General features: G+C 41.4%; 1 protein-coding gene across 1 annotated transcript; it reads left to right on the forward strand.

Moving 5' to 3' along the window:
* The first annotated feature begins 2875 nt into the window (after positions 1 to 2875).
* Positions 2876 to 24992, forward strand: LOC131695724 (GATA-binding factor C-like). The gene is made up of 5 exons (XM_058984220.1): positions 2876 to 2938; positions 3310 to 3444; positions 22867 to 23053; positions 23132 to 23319; positions 23398 to 24992. The coding sequence occupies exons 1-5, from the start codon at positions 2876 to 2878 to the stop codon at positions 23419 to 23421; spliced, it is 597 nt and encodes a 198-aa protein (XP_058840203.1). The 3' UTR covers positions 23422 to 24992.
* Positions 24993 to 25000: the final 8 nt, after the last annotated feature.

The raw sequence follows: 25000 nt of genomic DNA on the forward strand, positions 1-25000 counted from the left end.
GTAACAAGGTAAGAAAATGGAAATGAAAATGAAAAAGAAAATGCACACAAAAGGGAAAAACAAATGTAAAATAATAGGAATATGAATAAGAATAGGAAAAGGTATAATAGGAATAGGGATAGGAATAAAAATAGGAATAGGAATAGAAGTAGGAATAGGAATATGAACAGTAAATGGAAATGGAAAAGGAAAAGTAACAAGTTAAGAAAATGGAAATGTACATGAAAAAGAAAATGAACACAAAAGAGAAAAACAAATGTAAAAGAAAACAGGAAACTACGAAATATGGAAAAGCTACTGGAAATGAGAATGTACACAAAAACAGATATGTAATTGGAAAAGAAATCGTAAAAAAGATAGGAATGTAAATTAAATTAGTAATAAAGCTAAAACAAGGAAATGGAAATATAAACAAAAATGAAAAATTGAAATGAGAATACAATAGAAAACGGAAATGAAATGAAAACAGAAATGAAAAAGTGAAATAAGAATTTAAATGAGAATGCAAATGAAAAAGCTAATTAAAATATAATTTCAAATAGCATAAGATGGTGGCGGACAGGTAGAAACAATTTAAATTGATATACTTGTTTCATTTGACGTCTTGCACCACCTTCTCAATTTGACCTGAGACTAAATCTGGTTTTATCTAAGGAGAAATCGATATTAATGCGCTGCGTCTCTCATCGGTACACAGAACTGCAGTGCCAAGGTGTGACAAGGTGTTGCAGTGCCAAGGTGTGACAAGGTGTTAAGTAGCGAACCAAGCAGTGTTTCCACTATTAGATTTAGCATTTATCTGACGGTCAGGTCGGACTGCCAGGATACTGATGAGACGAAATGCAAATTTTTCGACTTACGTAACTTAAGCGTACGGGGAGTTTCGAGAGGGAAGTGCATATGACGTATGCTTTACTAAAACAACAAATAACTCTTCTTGAAGCCATGTATAGAAGTTGTTCATGTCAAATAAATATTTTATAATTTTTATAAAAGACACTTATGACTTTTAAAATTTTATATTTCAGAAGAATTTAATTCCACGTAATTGCATGGTAATCTCTTTTCATCGATTGAGGATATTGCACAAATTAGAATTTTAGACTAGGGAGGAGATTCCGATTATTCTGATGAATTGTGTCGGATGGTCTGGGTAGGTTTTTTTTAAAAAAAAAGCTTTTGGTCACTATGAAAAAATGGCGTTTAATCGTTGTCATTCTATCGGGAGACACACGGTGACAATGGTGTACAAAGCAGAGATTCTACGAAATGAGGCTGCTCTACACTAAAGAGCGTGTCCAATAGGTTTCGTAACCCACAAACTCTCCCCGATCTCCCTTTTCCTTACGGCATCAGACACAGTTAAGCGAATGCATAATAGACAAACGTAACAAACGAGGATTTGACAGATTGGCGACATGGTAAGAAAGGTCCGAAGCTTGATTAATTATGGAAAATATTTGCGATATTCCACCGAATACAATAATATAGACTCATCGTTTACGGTGATGGAATAAGTGAGGTTGTTATATAAAACCCGGGAAAACCCTCCGTTCTCTGACCACGATTCGCATCGGCCGATTAATATGTTGTCCTATAATCAAAATTTGTTGAAGAGAACAACAATCCAGTGATGTAGGATTGTGGAATGAAAGTAACAATCTCCCAGTAGCGAGACTCGAAAATGTCCAAGTCGGCCGGTCAGATACTGATGAGACGAAACACAAATTCTTTAGCTATTATACATCACATTTCATGTTTATGGTATTAAAAATAACAATTTTTGAGAGCCAGTTAATTGTCGGATTATTAACAGCGTCCTATTGAGTTGCTATTTTTAAGTGTGATATTTTAGAATCGATTTAAGGTAAAAGACCGAAATTAATTGTTGAATAATAGAGCTATGAACGTTCTAAAATCTCTTACGTCATTTGATATAAGATTTTAGATCTTATCACGTGAACTATTTTCCAAAACCTATCTGAAATTTATGGTAAAGGTACGAGGGATATTCGCAGCTGGAATTGAATCAAGACTTGTCCAACAGAAAAACAAAACCAAATAGTCATTAATTATTAGAGCATTCTCTATTCGTCTCGAATGTGAAACATCATCTCTGCTCCCAACAAAAAACGGAGCCTGCCGGGCAAAGGGGATAGAAATTTTGGCTGTCATGATAGCTTCGTTTATTTCCCAACCGGCGATGATGACGTACGGACCGTCATGAATAATGACCGTATAACTTCCTTCACACTCCCGAGTGTTCGTCAATGAGCGTGCTGCTGACCTGATCCGAAAACAACAACTGTCAACGGAGGTGTTATTAATTGGCTTTTATCGAGAACCACGGTTATCGATATCTGAATCGTTTTTAATTAGGAAATCTCGACTGAACAACTGGTTCCTAACGCTTCTTCTTCGTTGTTTTTCGTTGTTTCTCCATCACTGTTCCGTTCATATTTCGGTCATTCCATCCATCCGGATGGATGGACGGCCGGATTTGACATCGAATGAATAATTTCAAATTAAAACAATCCGAATCCATCTTCTTCCCGCAGGTTCCGTCAAAATCCCATTCACGCGCACATCCATTAAAAGCTAGGTCCATCCGGGGATCGAAATTAATTGGATTGCCTTCGGGTTACTGGTTATCCCGGTTCTATACTTGTGGGGGAGTTTCTGCTGCCACCAGTCTAAGCTCCACTTGAGTTCCCTTACATAGCAGAGGAGATCAGCGGATTTGTGACAGGCGCAAAATGAGCGATAATTTACCTCCAGTCGTCTTTTGCCGTCACCGTCACCCCGTTATCGTCGGTCGTAGTCCACCGAGATTGACTACATTTTGTGCATAAATTTCACCGGGGCTACTGACGGGATGTCACACCAGATCACGGTGTGGGCCCATGACCACCGAGTACATACTTGCTTTGGAGGAAAAGTAAATTAGACAGTACATTAATCAAATTAGTGGTGAGTTTTCTGGACGACTTTTGCTACTGCTAGTTTCCACTCTAAGCCGGATGGTTCCAACAGGGCAAGATAGACTGGAACGGCGTGGCAGCGGAGTATAAATTAGAATCGAAAGCGATGGCTATCGGGACCGGACAGATCAGCTACCAATTAAAGTTGACAGCCGGATCACTCGAATCGCTTGCTGTGTTGTTCTATGCGTGATTTATATTTTCCTTATTTTGAATCTTGGGAGTTTGAATGATGTTTGATGAATTAGGGATTTAGGGGATGGGGTTTTTTTTAAAGAAATCTAGCAATTCACTAACTGAAATTTCGTGTTCTGTTTCCATTTTGCAGTCCCTACAAAGCGCAGCAAGACGGGCTGGGACGTCATGCGCCAACTGCAAGACCACCACTACGACACTATGGCGGAGAAACCAAGGTGGTGAACCCGTCTGCAATGCTTGCGGCTTGTACTATAAGCTGCACAATGTAAGTACCTCCATGTTCTAGTTCTACTTGTACCCCATCATCGTCCCATACCCGAATCACTAATCATGCCGACTCATCAATCGAATCCGAACAGGATAAGGAAATGTTTGTACACATAAACGATAGTCCATCGTAAATCACTGTTGCGTCGCCTGTGTTACCACCCCACAAGCACCCGACCGAAGGATTTAGAAACCATTAGGGAACTATTCGCGGATGCTGCAGTTCCCGCTCGCCACTGACCGGATGATTAACCCATAAATACGCGTGTAGGGACTTTCTTTGCCTGCCTCGCCGGCTAGAATATGCGTGATTAATTTAACGCCTCGGCTGCACCACCACCACCACCCGTCGGGTATTGTAACGGGGGCTGCCTAGGCCGGAAAGTCAACTTCCGTCCGGAGCGACCTTCGATCGATTCGCGTCTCTATACCCGAACCGTACAGTGTGTATCGTCACTGTCGACTGTAGCTACGGAAATCCGAAACATTGCGTGTGTGCCGTTTGTCTTAGGGAGGATGTCATTACACGGGAAATGGGCGGACGAATCTCCATCGGGTTTCAATTTGCCACTTCGAGAAAGAAAGTCGATGGTTTTTCCATCAAAAACTAGTGACAAGGAGAAAAATGTTTTCCCAAAATCTTGAAAAGTTTGCCATGAATTCTGGACCAATTCCGTATTTACGGACTGTAAATGGTACCGTGAACAAAAATCATGTGTATTGTATTTGATGTTCAATTTTTCTTCCGTTTCCCCTGTATAAACCTTTTATTTACGAAGGTATTTGCTTTTTGTGAACTTCAGTCATAATTCACAATTTCATGAACGTTATTTGACTTAAACTAGTTCATAGCCCTTCAGTTTGAATAAGATGGGAAAACGAGTGGATCACAGGTTTGCTTGCGAGGGGCCGCCGCACAGTGGGATCAATCCAAAAAAGGTGGGTTTCGTCCCACCTTTTTTGGATTGAGACCTTCGATATTATTTTAGAGCCAATATTTCTTTATACGATATGTTCACAATATGATTCTGTAACTTTATAAATAAAAAGATTTTTAATTAGACTAAAATAAAGTAACCGAGCAAAAAAAATTCCAAAAGAATTCTTAGAGAGTAGATGTATTCGTCAAAGTTGTAGAATATTATCTTTTGAATAACTTCGTCGAAGATACCACAGACATCGGACTACGTTTTCGAGGCGTGAATTTATAAATTTAGTAGATATCACTAATCGTTCTCGCCCATATTCTTGATAATATTTCTTGAGCTATCGCACAACACTTGGAGTATTATTTATGAATCCCATTTCGCTTCGTGAACTATAACATGATTCAAAGTTTATCGATCTCGCAAAAATTATATAGGTGCCTAAACAATGCAGACCCGATTTTGTCAGTTTATTGACCCGCTTTAGTGAGCCTAATGAATTCGACAAAATTTGATATTCCTGGAGAGTTATATCAATTGATCACATGAAAAATGCAACGAAATCTAGTTAACTCACAGTACAAATTGGATCGCAGCGGCCAGGTTAGCCGACGAACCAAGCCAAAATCGAGAAAATCGAGAGTGATATAATCGAAGATAATCGATTTTTACTTAATTTTACGCTGGACAACCTCCTAAGGATAAAAAGTTTATACCGTGAAATTATAGGAAATAATATGTCCTCATATTGTCAGCACTAAATACACCAACGGGCTGATAAAATTGGCCTCATTGTATTCCGTACGCCATTTTAAAATCCAAGATGGCGATTTCCCGATGAGCAAAATTTATTGTCACCCTGATCATATGTGTATATTTGGAACGAGGTTGACGAGTAGATGACGGTTTTCGATGCTTGACGCCATTTTAAAAATGTCAGTCAAGAATAACCAATATAGGTATGCTTCGAATACAATTCACGATCGGATGCTATAAATAGATGTCCGAGGCACTTTCAACACTCAATAAAGCTAGCTGAAATTGTGACTTCGACAAGCATCGCTCCTAAAACCAAATGATATCAAAAGCCTTATTTTTATTATTTTATCAGTGAGAGAATCGAGGGCCCGAAAACACTCGATCATTTGTACTTCAAACTGCAAGTTCATTGAAAATAGGGAACTGTAACTAATCGGGCCTCTGAGACCCCTTGCGTTTTTCGGGGGTTAAAATTCAAGATGGCGTTATCAAGTCAAACAAATTTAATTTTAAACCTAACAATATAGATATTTTTGGAAGGTTTAAGAGTTGATGGCAGAAATCGATGATTTAAGAAATTTTGACACATAAGATGTCGACTTCTGGTTGACAGAATTTATTTATACCATCAACATTATGGGTATTTTTTGAATGGGGCTTCCCGGGCAATTTTTGTTGCCGCAACTGCTTTAAAAATTCCATGCATTTCTTGTTGCAAACTAGTTATGAGGTGGTTGTCAGAACAAAAATTGTTACTCCGGTTAAGAAGTAAAGTCAGAAAACCATGTCTGATGGCGTTTTAAAATCTAAGATAGCAATTTCTCGCAAAGGAAATACCTATTCAAAAGGTTGGGTACAATTTGAACAAGACGCGGTGTGTTCAAAACATTTCACTTTGAAGCCACCTTTCTAATACATCCAGTGAAACTAGCAAATGTATGTGTTAAAAATTCAATGAAATTGTGAAATTCGATTAAATTTTCTGGAGTCAACATTTGGCCAAATGACGCTTTTGGCAAAATGACGCTTTCGACAAAATAACAATTTCGGCAAAATGACACTTTCGACAAAACAAAAATTTCGATAAATGACACTTTCGGTAAAATGACTAGATAAAATGACACTTCCAGTAAAACGACACTTTCGGCTTAAATGACACTTTCGGCCAAAATGACATTTTTGTACAAAATGACACTTTCGACCAAAATGACATTTTCGACCAAAATGACACTTTCGGCCAAAATACTTACTTGGGCATAATAACACTTTCGGCCAAAAAACACTTTCGGCCAAAAGAACGCTTTCGACCAAAATATCACTTTTGGCCTAAATGACTCTTTCGATCAAAATAACGCTTTCGGTCAAAATTACACTTTCGGTCAAATGACACTTTCAGTCGAATGGTGCTTTCGGTCAAATGACACACTCGGCTGAATGACACTTTCTGCCAAATGACATTTCCACCAATTAACAATTTTTGGTCAAACGACAATTTCGGCAAAATGACACTTCGGACAAAATGTCTCTTTCGGCCAAAAGGACATTTTCGGCCAAAATGACACTTTCGGCCAAAATGATACTTTCGGCCGAAATGACACCTTAGACCAAATAACACTTTCGGCCAAAATAGCTCTTTGCCCAAAATAACACTTTCGGCAAAATGACAATTTCGGTCAAATGACACTGTCGGTCGAATGACGCGTTCGGTCAAATAACACGGTCGGTCGAATGACACGTTCAGTAAAATGACACTTTCGGCTACTTGACTCCGTCAAATCATGCTTTCGATGATGTGGCATTTTCGGCCAAATGACACTTTCGGTCAATTGACTCGTTCGACCAAACTAACATCTTCGGCCAAAATAACGCTTTCAGCCAAAATGACAGGGCCAATATATGTGTTCAAAATTCAATGAAAACGTGACATTCTATTAAATTTTCTTGGGCCAACATCCGGCAAAATGACACTCGGTAAAATGATACTTTTGGCCAAATGACGCTTTCGGTAAAATGACGCTTTCGACAAAATAACAATTTCGGCTAAATGACGCTTTCGACAGAACAATAATTTCGGTAAATGAAACTTTCAGTAAATTTTGTCCAGTAATGACACATTCGGTACAATGACACTTTCGGTAAAATGACACTTTAGGTCAATATTACGTTTTCGACCAAAATGACACTTTCGTCCAAAAACACTTCCGGCCAAAAAATTCCTTGGGCCAAATAACACTTTCAGCCAAAAAAACGCCTTCGGCCAAAATAACGCTTGTGACCAAAATAACACTTTTGGCCAAAATTACACTTTCGATCAAAATAACGCTTTCGGTCAAAATTAGACTTTCGGCAAAATGAAACTTTCGGTCAAATGACACTTTCACTCGAATGGCGATTTCGGTCAAATGAAACTTTTGGCTAAAGGACTCTTCCAGCCAAATGACACCTTCGGTCAAATAAGAATTACAGCAAAATGACACTTTCGGTTAAAATGGCTCTTTCGGCCAAAATGACACTTTCGGCCAAAATGACATTTTCGACCGAAGTGACACCTTCGTCCAAAAACACTTTTGCCCAAAATAACACTTACCCAAAGTAATACTTGTCACCAAAATAACGCTCTCGGTCAAAATAGCACATTCGGCAAAATGACAATTTCGGTCAATTAACAGTGTCGGAATGACACGTTCGGTCAAATGACACTTTCGACCAATTGACTCCGTCGAATCATACTTTTGACCAAGTGGCACTTTCGGCCAAATGACAGCTGGCTAAAATGATATTTTCGACCAAATGACGCTTTCGGCCAAATGACACAATCATCTAAAATGACAATTTCGGCATAATGACACATTCGACAAAAATGACTTTCGGCCAAAATGACATTTTCGGCCATAATGGCACTTTCAGCTAAAAGGACACTTTCGGCCAAAATGACCCTTTCGGTAAAATGAGACTTTCAACCAAACTAACATTTTCGGTCATAATAACGAGTTCGCCCAGAATGACATGACCCAATGACGCTTTCGTCAAAATAACACGTTCGGTCAAAATGACAAAAATGGCTGCTAACATAGCGCTTTCGGCCAAAATAACACTTTTGGCCAACATAACACTCGGCCATATATCGCTTTCAAAAAATTCAAATAAGTTCTAGATTCTCGCCAAGTCCGTTGGTTTTTCTGTGAGTGATTCTGGTTCGAATGAAAACCGAACCAAAAATTTAAAATTATTTTGAATTAAGGGTTACAGATTTTTTTTTATTTCGAAATCTCGATATTGCAAGCAACTCAAGAACCGCCCTACCTTCCACTGTTGATGCAAACGTACCACCAAATCTTCCAAACAGAACCGCATACTATTACTAACAGTGGCGTAGCCAGAAATTTGGTTTGGAGGGGGTTTTGATGAAAATCGCAAATTTTTTGAAAAAATGCTAAAATTTAATATGAGTTTGATAAATTATTGGAAACTCAAAAACATAAGTAGTCTAACAGATGTCATTCCAGTCTACAAACAAGAAGGATCAACATGGAACAGTTTTCAAGCCTCTATAGATTATTTTCTTGTATAATATGTCAATGAAGTCAAAAATTGCGATCTTTTAAAGTGGGATAAATGATCTAAAAATTTTCAACGTTCAAGATCACCTAATATAATAATCCTTGACTTTGAAGGTTTGACAACTTCGGGAAGTTATCAACATAAAACAGCGCCAGCTTTGATATAGAAATTTTAGTGATTAACTCTCATAGAGGTAATTATGGTGAATTAATTTTTCAAAAATATTAAGAGACATAGTGCCTTCAGCAAAGTTTTTGATAATGTCATTTCAAACAATTTTGTTGAAAATATGAAGGCTACATGAATTCAACATATAGGGATTTAAATGGACTGGGCCTGCTATATTTCTTCTAAGCGAAGAAAAATTTAGGTGAAAACTATTTTTTTCTGCGCTATAACTAAATTATGGATGGATGGAACTGAAGCTTGCGTTTCGACTTCATCTCATCAGAATCCGACACTAACTTGGTGGGCGGACTAAGCTTGCGCCGAATTGATGCTAGCTCCTGAAAATGGAATCACTGTTTGTGTTTTTGAGTCCTTTTAATATCTGGGAATTATTTGTTTTATATCCAATTCCCTTATTTTTTTGTAAGCTTCAAAGGCACCTTGAACGCAATGTGAATTTATTATTTAATTACCGCAGAAGAGATTTATCAAATACAGTAATTTCAGAATAGCTTGTTGTAAAGGTTTTCTACTACTATATTTGGGTACTCTGAATATGTGGGATATATATGTCTTTGACAAAGTTGTTTGAAATAGCACTTTCGAAAACTTTGCTGGAGACATTAAGTCTCAACCCAAATTTGGTTGAAGAGTAATTCTTGTCTATAATTACTTCTAGGAGGATTAACCGTAAAAATTATTCTATCAGCAGATGAACAGTTTTACGTTTTGAAATTCTTCAATGTTACTTAACATCGAAATTTGGCAGTTTCGAATGAATGTGATCGTGACCGTTAAAAATTTATCGAGCATTAATTTTACTTTTCTTTATTAGTCAACCTCACAACTTGCAGTACTAGAACGTAGTACACAAAATTTTAGTACGCCATTCATTGCATCCTGCTAAGAGGCTATTCATATAGTTGATAATACAACAAAAATCCAATGCTCATAAAACCGATCCTGACCTGCTAGAGACAAAATTACATCAGCTTTCAACTAGTTTCTGAAATGTTATTCTTGTTGTTAACCATATTGAATTGTTGTCTAAACTCTACACAATCTAAAAAAATACATTTTCAGCAAATGTTAAAATGTATGTAAGTTTTCGGTAAACAACCTATTCAAATTTAGATTCCCATTCGAAAAATTGTCTCTAATCCATATTTTGAAGCATCTTTCCAAAAATGAGCTCATAATAATTCAGACAGTTATTTTATTTTACATTGAAGTAATTTGACAACTATGGGATTTTGGCTAAGAGATAAGTTACAAGATCCCCTTCCCATAATTTTCCAAAAGTTCTCATGACGCTTTAAACACAGTTCTCAATGTAGTGATCAGAGAATATTTTTCCAAAAATATTTTGTGGAATATTAAATTAAATTCGTCAGCATCAATTTTTTTTTCAATCCAATTAATTTTGGTTTGGGGGGGGGGGGGGGTTTAACCCCCAAAACCCCTCCCTGGCTACGCCACTGATTACTAAACCCTGTGTGACGGTTGTGCCACGTACCTTACAATACAAGGCTCTCATCTGTCCCGACGCACACCCGGCAATCTTGAACGCTCGACGATGCGTTAAACAATTTGCATTCTCGGCTTTTCTTTGTGCTCTGCGCAACTAAAAGCAGTGCCGCTCATCGAAACTGTATCATTATTATTGATTGAATGGATCCCGTCGGGACGACCTGAGAGCAGGATCCCTTCATTCAATAATAAAACGATACAATTTTCATTTCCACACTCCACGACACATCCGAGCTTCGGATAATAGCGACGATGAAATGAACCTCTCTCTGGCTCTGTCAGTCTCACTTGAGTTAGCTCATTGAACGACAAAACTTATGTCTGCAGGACCGCATTCAACGACGAACACCCGATCGCTTTCGTCACAAACAAAACAAACATAACCTAGCAATTTGGCATCCGCACTCCGGGAGGGTTTGGCGAATCAAAAGAGCGAGCGCAACAAAAAAAAATCGGTAATTGATCCTCGTCGGATCCCATTCACGGCGCAATGGTTTCAATTACACATTATAAGTGATTTCTCTATACCTGCGCAGGACAGTATGACAAACCGGGCCAAGGAACGTGAAAAATAATAACAGGAGAAAAATAAACGAAAAGAATCAACAAACTGCCACACTGCTGCTGCTGCGAGGAGGAGAAAAAAATGTATATAATTTCCGTACAATAGAACCACTGGACCGACATCTCGGACGGATCGGGGTGGCGCGCAAGGATAAGGCGGAAGCCAGGAGGAAATGGAAATGCTACGGCAGCACTTTGACAATTGACAGATTTAAAGAGGACTTCCACTTTTTTTACGCTGCTGCATAGTGCACAAGGTAAGCGGGCGAAAGTGATCCTCCGGCATACCAGTCGTCAGGATGGTTGGTTGGTCTGTCGACGGCCGGGTAGGGTACCGAAAGCAGTGAGAAATTGCAACCGATTAGGATCTCGACGGAGAAAAATCATACGAATTTGGAGAAGTTTGAGGTGAAAGGGACTCCCGGTTGTGAGTGTTACGGTATTTTTTTATACATGGCGTATCTGATTTTCTAACGTCATATGCGTTCGAGCTGTGCAATATTTGACGATTTTTAAGAGCACTTGAGAGAGAGAATGCATCGTATTATCATGGGTCTAGTGTTTGTCTTAGGTTGGGGCAATTGGAATAGAGCGTGAGATTTATTATGTAGTGCATTTGATGCGTACTCAGTTCTATTGGGTTTGGGTTACGATTTTTTTCCCAATTCCTTTATTTGGCACGGCTCGATTCGTGAGCTTAAAGAAGCCGTTGGTTTTTTACATTTATAAAAAATAAAAATAATACTTTAATGTGTTTACATTGAATTTGCGAGCAGAAATTTTTTTCGTACGCGATGGATCATTTTTGGCATCAACTGACAATGCTTTAAGGTCATTCAGTCTGCTTACTTGATCGTTACTTTTGTCCATACTATCGTCGCTACTGTTGTCTTGAAGATCACGGTCGATTGTTTTGTATTGCTTCTTCGTTTTACTGGCTACGGTTGTGAAGCCTTCCTTCTTGTTGTCTGTATCTTGTTTGGCGGCACTGTTTGCTGCTACAACATTCGTTATTGTTGTCGATTCATTATTCGTTTGTGGTTTAACCGTCGTTACTGTCCCAAAGTTAAAACACAATTGTCTGTGCTTTAACTTTGGGACTGAGACTTTGGTGGTTTTATCGGTTGTAGTAGAGGTTTTGTCTTGGGGGTTTCTACACACGGTTTTCCATAATGTGCAAATTGTTTAGAGAACTGACAAGTGACAGTTTGTTGGTTATATGTGCGCAGTGTGGTTTGTGCATAGAGGGTGCCAGGCTCATAAAGGAAGGTATAGGGCGCGTTAGCCGCATTCGTTCCAACCGTATACTATAGGGAATGGATCATATTTAATGACTACCATTTGCGCTATCAGGTGTACCAGGTGACAAATCATGTAGTTTAACGTCGACTTCATTGTCCTCCATATAGGGGTTATTTTATCAACGAAATATGCCATGCTGTTCCTGTAGGTAAATTGATCTAGTCAGACATGAGCACTGAACTGCACAAGCACCACAGCTTGGACATGGTGAAGCTGAATGAGTTTAACATCATATCAGACAATCCAAAATTTTCTTCTTTAACAAGCGTTCCACTTCCCGACACGTTTTGAAGTCAACGATCACTGCGCAACAACGTTTCAAGAAGCACTCATTGTACTCAGGTTGAGCAGATCTCAGAAGATCTAAACTCAGAAACCCGGTCAATTGACCAAAATCCATCTGACCGAATGCTGTTTGGCCGAATTTTTCGTTTAGCCGAATGGCCCGAAAGAGCCGTTTGGCCGAAAGGTGCATTTGGCCGAAGGGGTTATTTGACCGAAAGAGTCATTTAGCCGAAAGGGTAATTTGACCAGAAGTGTGCTTCGACCGAAACTGTCATTTTGGCCGAAAGTGTTATTTTGGCCGAGTGTCATTTTGAGCGTAAGTGTTATTTTGGCCGAAAATGTCATTTGGCCGAAAGTGTCATTTTAGTCGAGTATTATTTTAATCGAAAATGTCATTTTTGCGGAAGTGTCATTTTGGCCGAAAGTATAATTTGGCGGAAAATCATTTGATCGAAAGTGTCATTTGACCGAAAGCGTCATTTCCCCAAAGTGTCATTTTGCCGGAAATGTTATTTTGGTCGAAAATATTATTTTAGCCGAAAGTGTCATTTTCGCCGAAAGTATCATTTTGCCGAAACTGTCATTTTAGCCGAACGTGTTATTTTTGCCGAAAGTGTCATTTGACCGAAAGTGTCATTTGTCCGAAAGTGCCATTTGGTCGAAGGTGTCATTTTTCCAAAAGTGTCATTTGGCTGAAAGTATCATTAGGTTGAAAGGGTTATTTGACCGATAGGGTCATTTGGCCGAAAGGATCATTTGGCTGGAAGGGTCATTTGGCCAAAAGTGTTTTTGACTGAAAGTGTTATTTTGGCCGAAAGTGTCATGTTCTCCGAAAGTGTTATTGTGACCAAAAGAGTTAACGTATAATTTGGCCGAAACTGTCACTTGGCCAAAAGTATTATTCGGCCGAAAGTGTCATGTTGCCGAAAGTGTCATTTGATCGAAAGTGTCATTTTGCCGAAAGTGTTGCTTTGGCCAAATGCGTTATTTGGCCCGAAAGTGTCATTTTGCAGAAAGTGTTATTTTCGTCGAAGGTGTTATTTGGCCAAACGTGTCATTTGATCTAAAATGTCATCTGATCTAAAATGACATTTGGCCGAAAGTGTCATTTAGCCGAAAATGTCATTTGGTCGAAAGTGTAGTTTGTCTGAAAGTGTCGTTTGGTCGAAAGTGTCGATTGGCCGATAATATCATTTGGCCGAAAGCATCATTTAGCGGAGTTATTTGACCGAAAGTGTCATTTGACAGAAAATGTTATTATGACCGAAAGTATTATTTTGGCCGAAAGTGTCATTTATCCGAAAGTGTAATTTTGCTGAAAGTATTATTTCACCGATAGTGTCGTTTTACCAAAACTGCAATTTTATCGAAAGTGTCATTTTGTCGAAAGTATCATTTTGTCGAAAGTCATTTGTCATTTTATTAAAAGAGTCATTTTGCCGAACGTCTTTTTGACGAATGTGTCATTTTACCGATAGCGTCATTTTACTAAAAGTGTCATTTTGCCGTGTCATTTCGTCAAAAGTAATTTTGTCGAAAGTCATTTTACCGAAAGTGTCATTTTTCCGAATGCGTCGTTTTGCCGAAAGAGACATTTTATCGAAAGCGTCAATCCGGTGGTAACTCATTCCTATCACTGTGTTAATGTCGGATTCTGATGAGACGAAGTCGAATTCTATAGGTCATTTAGTGACCGAATTATTTACAGAAGAGGAAGTAAACAAAGTGAATCTCTCACTGTCACTTTCCACTTAATGAAAATTTTCTCTAGAAATATGTTGTACAACATAATAATTTGGAGAACTTGATCTGTCATGTTAGTTAAACATTGCACCGGCTCACGGAATATTTCGAAAGCTACGGTTGATAAAAAGTGTCTGAAATTTAACGTGGACAGACTTTAGTTTGTATACTAACCCCACATGTGGATATTCTGTGGTGAACGTTTTCAGTGTTCATACTTTTATACCAATTCCTACCCTGATTACTACAATAAAATCTCTGATACAATCAGCGATTTCCCATCGATGTCCCGCTCTGAAGCCTATGTCCACAAGAATAAAAACCAATCTCAATGCAGCCGCTCACGCTACCCCTCGGGAAGTTAATCGCCAATTCAGCCCAAACCAAGCGTCACTTTTTCCTCCCATATCCGATTGGCTTCTCGTCACTGTCGGTTAAACGATTTTTCACTTACCCATCAGTCATGCGGCGTTACAGTTTCCCCTTCGTCTTATGTCTACTTTTTTGTTGTCTTCCTCTCGAACGGTAAGGCCATGAAAAATTCATACACTTTTCCTCCTGGTTGCTGCTTCTGCTGCTACTGCCGCCGAATGCTGCAACTGCACGGACCCCGTAATCCGACAAACAAACTGAACTGAACCCCTGCTCTGCTGGTGGAGGGTGAGAAAAATGTCTTATCTCAACCGGGACGCGCGCTTTTCTTTTATTGTTCAGGGCTGGTGATGCCGATGACGGGACGGTCGATCGAAGGAGAGCAATTCAGCGATGCTGCGTGCTGATAAGTGGTAAATTTATACCCCGCTTGGTGACTCCTTCCGGTGTACAAGTGAGGGAAAACGTATATGAGAGCAGGAGTTTTCCCCCTGAAGAAGTGTAGTATTGAGTGGCGCCTGTTTCTGGTTTTCTGAAGAAATGTTAACAGGATGTTTTTGTAGGATGTTATCTAAACTTTAACAGATCGGGAATGTTGAGAATTTTATAACTATCGGATTAGATTTTTAATATCATCGACTTTGAACTGCTGAACGAAACATATGGCCGACTGAAAATGATTTCAATTTTGAAAACAATTCCTTCAACGAATCGCTATGCATCTTGAATGTACCAGGAATCGACTATTATTTTAAAGAAACTCCAAACTATCGTAATAAAATTTCACAAAGTAATTATATAGATACCAACTTGTGCACCGAAAAAGATCCCTTTATCCCGCCTACCATTAAAACACCCACTCACGTCATTTCCCAATATAGATAACCTCCCATAGTTGACTAACTCCCTTTCCCCCCGATATGGAACCGCAAGAAATCATTGCAGCCGATGAGTCAACTAAAGCCACGTTAATCCGATCAGGAGGAGCCGCAGCTTATTGCGATTCGCTTTTGCACCTATTTAAAGCTGCCAATAATGACTTGCAGGAAAAGGTGTCGTGCTGATAAGGGCTTGCTACTTACTTGGTTTGCTTCATGCACATCGGACCCCCAAAAACCGCCGAACGACCGGGCGGCGCCCAACCGTTGTCGGACCGAGTTCGTTTCGGGCGCCAACGAAGCCAATTTCGATAAGGTGTTACAATCGGTTTTACAGCCGTCGACCGCACGTAAGATGTCACGTTAATTGATTGGGTGGAAATTTTTCCGCTTCTTCCTCCGCCGTACCAGGCTGCATCAGCCGCAGAACCCATATTGATGACCGACCTAGCTAAGCCGATTGGATCGATTATCAACCGCGTGCCGTCCAGCAGCTGCGATCTGATGGTTGCCTTTCTGGTAGGTAGCACTCACTAATCTCTGTTATGACAACTGTCGAAACGGTAGATTACAACCGAACCGGCTCAGCGATCACGTGTGAGATGAATAGCTGGCGGTCTCGCGGTAGCTTTCAGGAAAATGCTCAAACATTTAATCTTCCCCGGCGAATCAACGGTCCAAGTTGACCGTTCCAGAAGCCCCTTGCTAAGTGCAGGCAATCCATATCCTTCGGTCCGGTCCGGTCCGGATGACGGGAGAGGGTTAACCGCTTCGAAAACTAGTGAGACGCAGCCGGCTTTCTCTGTGACGGGGGCTGGCAGAAGAAAGATGAAGAAATTAACGCAGTAATTGGCGTTCTGTTTCCTTCGGTATACCATCTAACGTCGGTAATTATGCCGCCGTCATCCATCCGTGGCCGCCGCAACGAACTGAGAGCGCAGCAGATGCACATCGGTTGGTTGCAGTGGAGTGCGGTGCCCTCGCCGCGTACTTCGTCATCTCCTTCAGATTAATGAGAGATGATTATTGCGAGATAAATTTTGTTGCCATTAAAATTTGCGTTGATTAGTGCGATAAATTTTCGGAATAAATCGGCGGTCATTTGAGTGCAGAGCCGCGGGTTTGAAGCTCGTAGCTGGAAATGTCGGATTTTCTTAGCTCGCATTCTAGTATTGGAGATACTTTTGATTCCAATTCAGGGTACTTTTATTCTACTATATTTCGTTAATACAACAAAATTTGTTTCAGAAAAAATCACGAATTAGTACAGGCAAAATGATTTTGAATCTCACTAATTTAGTTGAAATTGATGTCCAATTTGAAATTGTTTATATTGTAACAACATTTAATTAGCCAGGGACTGGAAGGTACAATATTTTTCAAATATTAAGAGCCATAGTACTCAAGGAAGAGCAAGGATTTAAAGCAAGAAAGTTTAAGAAGAGCAAGGACTTGAAGTAAGAAAGTTTACTACTCGGTTTAGTCCCTGATGATGGGTCTAGCCTACTCCGACGAAGAGTTCCCCGGCGAGAGAAGTTCGAAAGCGAGCCAACCAGCCAGGTGACGAGGTCAGTTCGGCGATTCCGATAGAGTAGGGCGTCCGGTTTACTGGAGCCCCGCGCGACTGGTCTACGCAGTCTAGTTCCCTGCGGTGTATCTGACTGACTGACGGAGAGTTCCCTGGCGAAAGAAATTCTCCCGGTACCGATTCTTCTTTGGTTTCAGTACCACAACTTCTTGAGCCCTTTGGTTCCGTGACCGGTGCCATATAGCGCAACTTTTTAAGCCCTTTAGTTCTCTTCTTGTGCCATTTAGCACTACTTCCTTGATGAGCTATTTAGCTCCTCGACTGGTTTGCGATCTACTCGGTCTAATCCCCGACGATGGTCCTGACCTACTCCGACAGAGAGTTCCCCGGCGAGAGAAGTTCTCCCGAAACCGAGCCAATCAGTTCACTGGTGCCCCGATGACCCGCGACTGATGGTGTCTCGTCGCAGTCTACTCAGTATAGTCCCCAGCGGTGAATCTAGCTTACGATGATGGAGAGTTCCCTGGCGAAAAAACTTCTCCCAATACCCAGTCTTCTTTGGTTTTCGCAATATTTCTACGGAACAACCGTGGTCGGTCTGACGATTCCGGATGGAGCGTGGCATCCGGTTCGCTGGCGTTTCGACGACTCATACTCGGTGCTCTGTTGTAATCTACTCGACTGGTCCTTGACGGTGGATCTAGCTTATTCCTGCGTAGTTCCCTGGCGGTGATTGCTATCCCGAAACCGTTGCACGATGTTTATCAGGCCGTTTCCGCTGTTAGACGGTCATGATCTACATCACAACTCTGTTTACTGCGTTCCACGTCTTTACGTGGCTTGTCATTATCCAGGTTGATGTCCGGTCCTCCCGTTTTAAGTAGCTCCCTGTACGTCGCTTCAAACCTTGGACATTCAAAGACCACATGCTGCGGTGTCTCCTCGACGTTCTCACACTCCGGGTGGTGAATAACGGTGGTGACGTTGCGTACCCGGATCGATGAAGATACTTGCTGAAGCAGCCGTGGCTCGGTAGCAGCTGATTCAGGTGGAAGGTAATCACTCCGTGCTTTCTATTGACCCACGTCGACAAGTTTGGATGAGCCGGTAGGTCCACTTTCCTTTCTCCATATTGTCCCATTCCTGCTGCCACGTCACCATCGAATCGATTCTCATCATTTTCCTCACGTTTCTGACGTTTCATTGATTGTAGCACTTGATATCCAGGGTGATGCAGATGGCGATCATCTCGGCGATAACGCATATTGCCTCCGGTACTCATACGACCACCAGCCGGAACTTCCTGTTCAGCTTTTCGTAGTTCCGTTGGATTTTCAGCACCGCACCCCAGGCAGGAGCCCCATATCGCAGTATCGATGAGGAAACACTAGATAATAGACCGACATTGCGCAGGTGTAATCAACGTGGTTGTTAAAGATCAACCAGTCGTCGATTGTCACTCCCAATTGCTTCAATGCACGCTTCGATGTAATCACCTACCTTTCGACGGTGATCTGTATCCGCTAAACCGCGTTGCAGTTGCTGGCCAACAACACATCCGTCTTGTGGTGAGCTATTTGCAGCTTGTCCCCGTTCATCTACCCTTCGTTCGTCTCCTACAACATTATTCTACTCTGGAAGAAGCTCTTCATGATCTGGCTCATTCTTCTGTGCAGCGCTGTGGCATTGACCTATGCGAGGCTGGATGGCCCGGTGACTTCCCTGACTTTGGCAGTATCTAAGCACTTCTGCAGTAGCATCCTGAACATGTCCGGATATGCCAGGATCGCAGCTTTCAGCACCACGTTTGGTATTCAATTCTTTGATTTTAGTCCAATCGAAGCTTCTTTGAGCTCGTCGTTAGTCGCTTGCTACTCGGTTGGGTTTGCTCCTTCTTCTTCGCCGTACGGTGTCGGTGACCAGGTAGTTGGATCGTGCTTCGGGAAGAGACCCTCAACCCTTACCCGGGCATATTTGAGCTGGTGTCGATGGGCGCTCAACTTCGTCTTGCCGACTCAGTACGCGTCCCCTAGGGATTGATGTCAACTTCCCAGCACAGCTACCTATGACAAACTGGCTTGCTAAGCGTGATCTCCCATTTTAAAACGTCGCTTGCGCTCCTTTCTCACTCTCCGATCTTGCTCTCTGAGCCCGCCTTCTGGCTCTAAGACAAGCAGCATGTAGCGTACTGAACTACTCATTTAACCAGTAAGCTGCACGCCGTCTACTGCATGGCTCCAATTTTCGTGGCATTGGAACGTCACAAGCCGTCACAATCCTTCTTGTTAGAGCAGCCGCATCAACGACTTGATTCAGCTGTTCGTCCAAGCGACTCAACAAAGAGGTTTTTGTTAAAGATTTCCACTCTTCCACTTTAGCTTGCCGGTCGTCCTTCTCCGTGCTGCAGCAGGGTTCCATTGGCCGATGCGATAGCGAATTGCCTGCTGGTCGCTATGGGGATACTTCTCGTACACTCTCCAGTCCATGCTCGCCGTTAGTCAAGGACTACAGAATGTGGCGGAATTTCTCTTGGTACCGATGTCCGTTTCGTTAACCAATAAGCTCCCAGTTTTGTCACGAATACCAGGAGCCATTTATCTCCCCCGCTTTGCCACGATCTGCTCGTTGTAGTCCTCGGCGGTAGACCTAGCCTCCACAACGAGCCTACAGATAGATGTCTAGGTCTTCCGCCAATTTTCATTACAAGGAAATATCGTCACAAGATAACTTTTGCAAATGAAACATTGAGAATTCCATTCAAAATATTAGGCATATTTTTGTTGAACATGTTCAATTTTTTAAAATTCCTTCGTAATATGTCGGGGGGTGGAGGGGGTAGGTTGTGGTCGCTACTACGCCAGTGTCTCCGGTTGTGGACCGGGTTTTGTATTTTGTACAAAAACATTCGTTGCGATTATTTATATGCTAAGTAATATATATATACTAGGTGTTGCAATAAATAGCTAACTCAATAACTGCGGCGTATGCTTTTTCAAGGTGACCCATAACCGGGTCCAAGAAGTGGCCCAAAACTGGGAATTATGCAACATTACTTCTGACATAACAATTTTCCTCTACTCAATGATTTCATGAAAACCTTTTTCATACGCTAAGCTACACCTCCAATGCTAACTTGTAGTCTTGCAATAGGATACATTCCATTAGCGTGGCAGAAAATAACCGTCAAATTCATTCCCAAAGGTGGCCGCGTCACTTACGAGGAGGCAAAGAGCTTTAAACCGATCAGTTTGACCTCCTTCCTTCTCGAATCAGTGGAACGTTTAATCGACCACTACGTTTGGGATGTTAGCTTGGGCGATGCAATGCAACATGCATATCAAGTCCATTACCACCCTGTTACACAATATTGTCTACAACATTGAGAAATCAGCACGAGGTCATGAAGTACCTTCATATATCACGAACTGGATACACGCAATGCTTAGCAACCGACATCTGTGCTCATCGTTAAGACTCTCTACTTGATAAGGAAACTGAGTGTCTGCGGATGTCCTCAAGGTGGTGTGCTGTCACCACTTCTATGGAATCTTGTCGCCAATGGCTTGTTGAGGAGACTTAATGAGCTTGGGTTTCCGACGTATGGTTTCGCCGGTGCTGGTCATATAATGATCACCGGTATTAGCATTAACACACTTTTTGATTTGATGCAACAAGCCTTATGTGTTGTTGAGCAATAGTGTCTTCATGTAGGACTATCAGTTAATCTACATAGATAATATTGCTTTTGACGCAACGAAGGATTACAACCGGAGCTTGTCCGTTGCAGTTCTTTGAAATTATTGTCACAGATCAAGCTAGCTATGTTCGGGTAACTCTTGACTCGAAACATAATTGGACAGCTCACATCGATTTCAGGATCAAGAAAGCTTGCATTCACCTTCAGCCAATGTAGACGGACTTTCGGCAAATCTTGGGGACTCAAACCCAAGTACATTCAGTGGATCTACACAACAATTGTTAGACCAATACTGGCATACGGGTGCCTTGTTTGGTGGCAGAAGGGAGAAGTCATGACAATCCAATCAAAGTTAAACCATCTTCAGAGGATGGGCCTGATGGCGATGGCTGGTGCGTTCTCGACAACACCTACTGCTGCTCTAGAGGCACTCTTGAACATTTTGACCAAGATAATAGACGTCATATGTCATAAATCAGCGTAAAACAATCTTTCGCCGTCTTGCTCTTGCAGAGTCAACCTGTGTATCTAGTAATATTCCGCCCGTTGCAGTCCAAGCGTCCAAAATCCTGAGGATAAGATTTTTCGATGTCTTGCCTTTTTGATTTGTTATTCCATTGAACTTTCAAAAAAATTAAAACAAGATAACGTCAAACGTCAAGAGCCTAAAAAATGCATTGCACGGATGAAGATGTTTTTTCTGGCACGCTCTGCTTACGGAGAAGTACAGTAGTCGGCCGATATGAATTGTGCTCGGAGATTGATTCTAAAATGCTCTCGATATACAAATAAATCCGGTATAGTAGTGCGTGTGCAATTCAAGAGAAAGATATCTATGTAATGTAGTACAAGTTTAACTCTTGAAGTGCATCCTAGTTGTGCTTACAATATAGTGGACTTAAAATAGAAAACTTGTTTTCAATTTTATGTCATTTTGATATTCAATTAAGTCTCTCTTGTCCTGTGGAATAACATTTTGCTCTAGGAATTTTGTGAACAAATTAAGCAAATTCGTTCTTAAAGGGTCAGGAAGATTCTTTAACAAATTGAATTTGATTCTGTCTAGCTATGAAGCATTCTTGACAGAATGACAGAAAGATCATTGAGAATATTTTAATTGATACGAAGGCGCTGTGTGTCTGATAGCATTCCAGAGAGTGCCCTTCAAAGTAGCCTCCGCTAAACTCGACAAACCGCCGCCAAAATTCGCTTTTTCTGCAAACAATGAATATATTGGAACTTTCCATCATTTTTAATATATTTTAAAAGCTTAAAATAAGTCCTGAAGTAACATGAACAAGTTCTCTAGTAGAGCCGATGCAGTTCCCCACATGTGTAAAATGCTGCAAAACTTTCGAAAACCATTAAAAATAATTTTGCTCTCGATAGTATGCTTTTCGAACGACCGCTGCGGAATTTCGTGCAATCAACAATTACCGCAAATGAAACAATTATAACGCTTTTCTGTTGCAATTAAACTCTGCTCGAACGAAGCTCACACAAATTGACCCAGAATAAAACCTTCCCGATCCGTGCGATACGACGACCATCACTCAACATCGCCTCAATTTGCAAAACATAATAAGCACCAGCATAACGGCGGCTGCCATCGATTAGGATCTGAGATTCCGAGAACAGAGATCTTTCTAATTAGGGGAATGTGGTTTGCGTACTCTATCATTCATTTTCCGCGGACGGTTGACTGGCTTCAAGTGCAAAAAATAAACAACCGTCCTAGCGAACGACCGCCACCGCCACCAGCGAAGATCAGTGCTGTCGAACTGCGCATCTTAACGCATCCGTGGTCGATGTCGCGACTAAATCGAGCGTAACGCATTTTCAGCTGCGAACCCGCGCGCCACACACGCGTCACACGGGACGAACGGACGGACAAACTGACGCACGTGTTTGGAACACTACGAATGGAAGGAGAGAGAACCACGCGCGCCCCTCCGTCCGGCAGTGAATTAGAAGTATTTATTCTGTCATTTGTTCTACAATCTATCGCCACCCCATGCATTGTTTCCTTTGTTTAGATTGCTGCTCCAACGAGTGTCATTTTCTCACTTACCAATTTCCGATTTTTTCCGTATATTTTCCCCGGTAGGTGAATCGGCCGCTAACGATGAAGAAGGAAGGGATCCAAACACGAAATCGGAAGTTATCGTCCAAATCGAAGAAGAAGAAGGGAATGCCCGGCTCGTGTCTTCCACTGGGTGGCCACCATTTGGGTGACCTGATGAAGCCACTGGACCACAACAAGTCGTTCCCGGGGGCGTTCCCTGGTTCGATGGGTAGGTGTTATCGATTTGTTGCTCCTTAAAGTGTCTTGTTTAACTGGGTCCATTTTCCATACCCGCTTTTCGGTACAGGTCAGCACAGTCATCTATCGGGTGGGTTGCATCCAGCGCACACACACATGCACGGTGGATGGTACACAACCGGGATGGGTGCCCTCGGATCGTCCAGCAGTCTGCAGAGTGGGTTCGGTGGTGCCGCCGCGCTAGGAGGTGGAATGGGACCGCACACGCAATCGTACCACCTGGGACTCAACTCGATGGTGAGTAGCTGTTTTCGTCGATTTACGGTTGGTTCATCTCTAAGGTATCACTTTGTTTGTTCGTTTTTCATTTAACAGAGTTGGCGCTCGGAATACACGTGATGGAGCACCAGTAACTTCAACACAAACTTGTTCGACTTTAGCACATCCCCAAAATTGCAGCACCATCAGCATCAACATCAACAGTCAGCGCATCATCACCATCATCATCATCCTCACCACCACCACCATCATCATCAGCAGAGCAGTAGTAGTACCGGTGGACTGTTCGAACCTCAGCCACTTCCACATCCTAATCACCATCAACCTCATCATCATCATCATCATCATCATCATCACCATCCGGTACCGCTAAGTAGCAGCAATGGCAGCAGCCAAGATCTTGACCTGCACAGTCAGCAGCAACAGGCGTTCCAAGAATCGCAGCTTCACCAACATCAGCTGCACCTAGCGGCGAGTCAAGTACAAATCTAAGACATACTATCACATCGTCACTTGCTGGTACTGTGTGGAATTAGCGGATTTGAATGTTTTAAGAAAGGTTTTGCTGAGGTGAGGTTCCTCCGGATAGATTCATTTTCATTGGAGTCTAGTCAAAGGCAGATTCGGAAATTTTACGGTTACAGAATGGTTTATTTGTGAGTTTGATAAGAATTTGACGAATTGTGGAACTGGTGCTCTTCGATGTTTATAGTAGTACTACACACCTGGGATACAAATACTTTCGTCGTCATGTTGTTGTGTTATTGAGCTGGTTTGATTTGGTGCAAATTGGTGACAAAATCACATGACATTTATGAGTGAGCAGTGCAGAACTTAACATAGCCTTGGTCACATATTTGTGAACATAGAAGCACATACTAACAGACATAACACTCGAAAATAGTACTTCGCCCGTCTTAACGGTCATTTCAAATATATTTGTAGTTGGGACTGTGGCCACATTTGAAATTATGGCGCCACTGACATATGAACAAGCATGTGGGGGATAGACCACTAGCGAAAAATTGTTCCCAAACCAGAGGGGTAACCCATCAGCAAATGAGTGTTTGGGACCGTGAATAAAAGGTGGAGCTAGTGTTCTGGGAAAATTTCCGGATCGATGTTTTTTGAGGGAATTCCCTTAAAGTGTTATGTCTGTTAGTCTATGATAGAAGTTCTGCTAGCACGAAAAAAGCGTTCCCAAATTCGTGAATAAAATGCCATGAATTGTGGAATATTGACATTGGTACGTTACGCAAACAGGACCGTGAAAAAAGATCCTGTTTTATAGTGTTCAACTATTTTCTTCCGTAGTGCATGCGTAACGTAATTTGTGGAAACATTTATTTTTATTGTGAAATTCAGTAACCGTCAGGACCAACGGAGGACGTGGATAGTAATGGGTTACACTACCGACTTGAAAATATCCGAGTAGGTAATTACTCACTCGAAATTATAAACAAACTTATAATTTGAAAACTGTATCTTGTGCTCACAAAGGGTGTACGGAATCGAATTGCATTACTTTCAAATTGCCATAACTGTATTTTTTGTTGCAATTTTGGGTAAAATTAGTTCAATGTCAACTCTGACTGCGACTGCTGCTTCCTTAGTCGCTATCATCCAAGGAAGTACAAATCCAAGGAAGTTCCGAATTTCCGAATGGACACACTGCGCTAGGGCCGTAGAGACCGGAATC

This window comes from Topomyia yanbarensis, unplaced genomic scaffold, assembly GCF_030247195.1.
Source record: "Topomyia yanbarensis strain Yona2022 unplaced genomic scaffold, ASM3024719v1 HiC_scaffold_5, whole genome shotgun sequence".
NCBI lineage: Eukaryota > Metazoa > Arthropoda > Insecta > Diptera > Culicidae > Topomyia > Topomyia yanbarensis.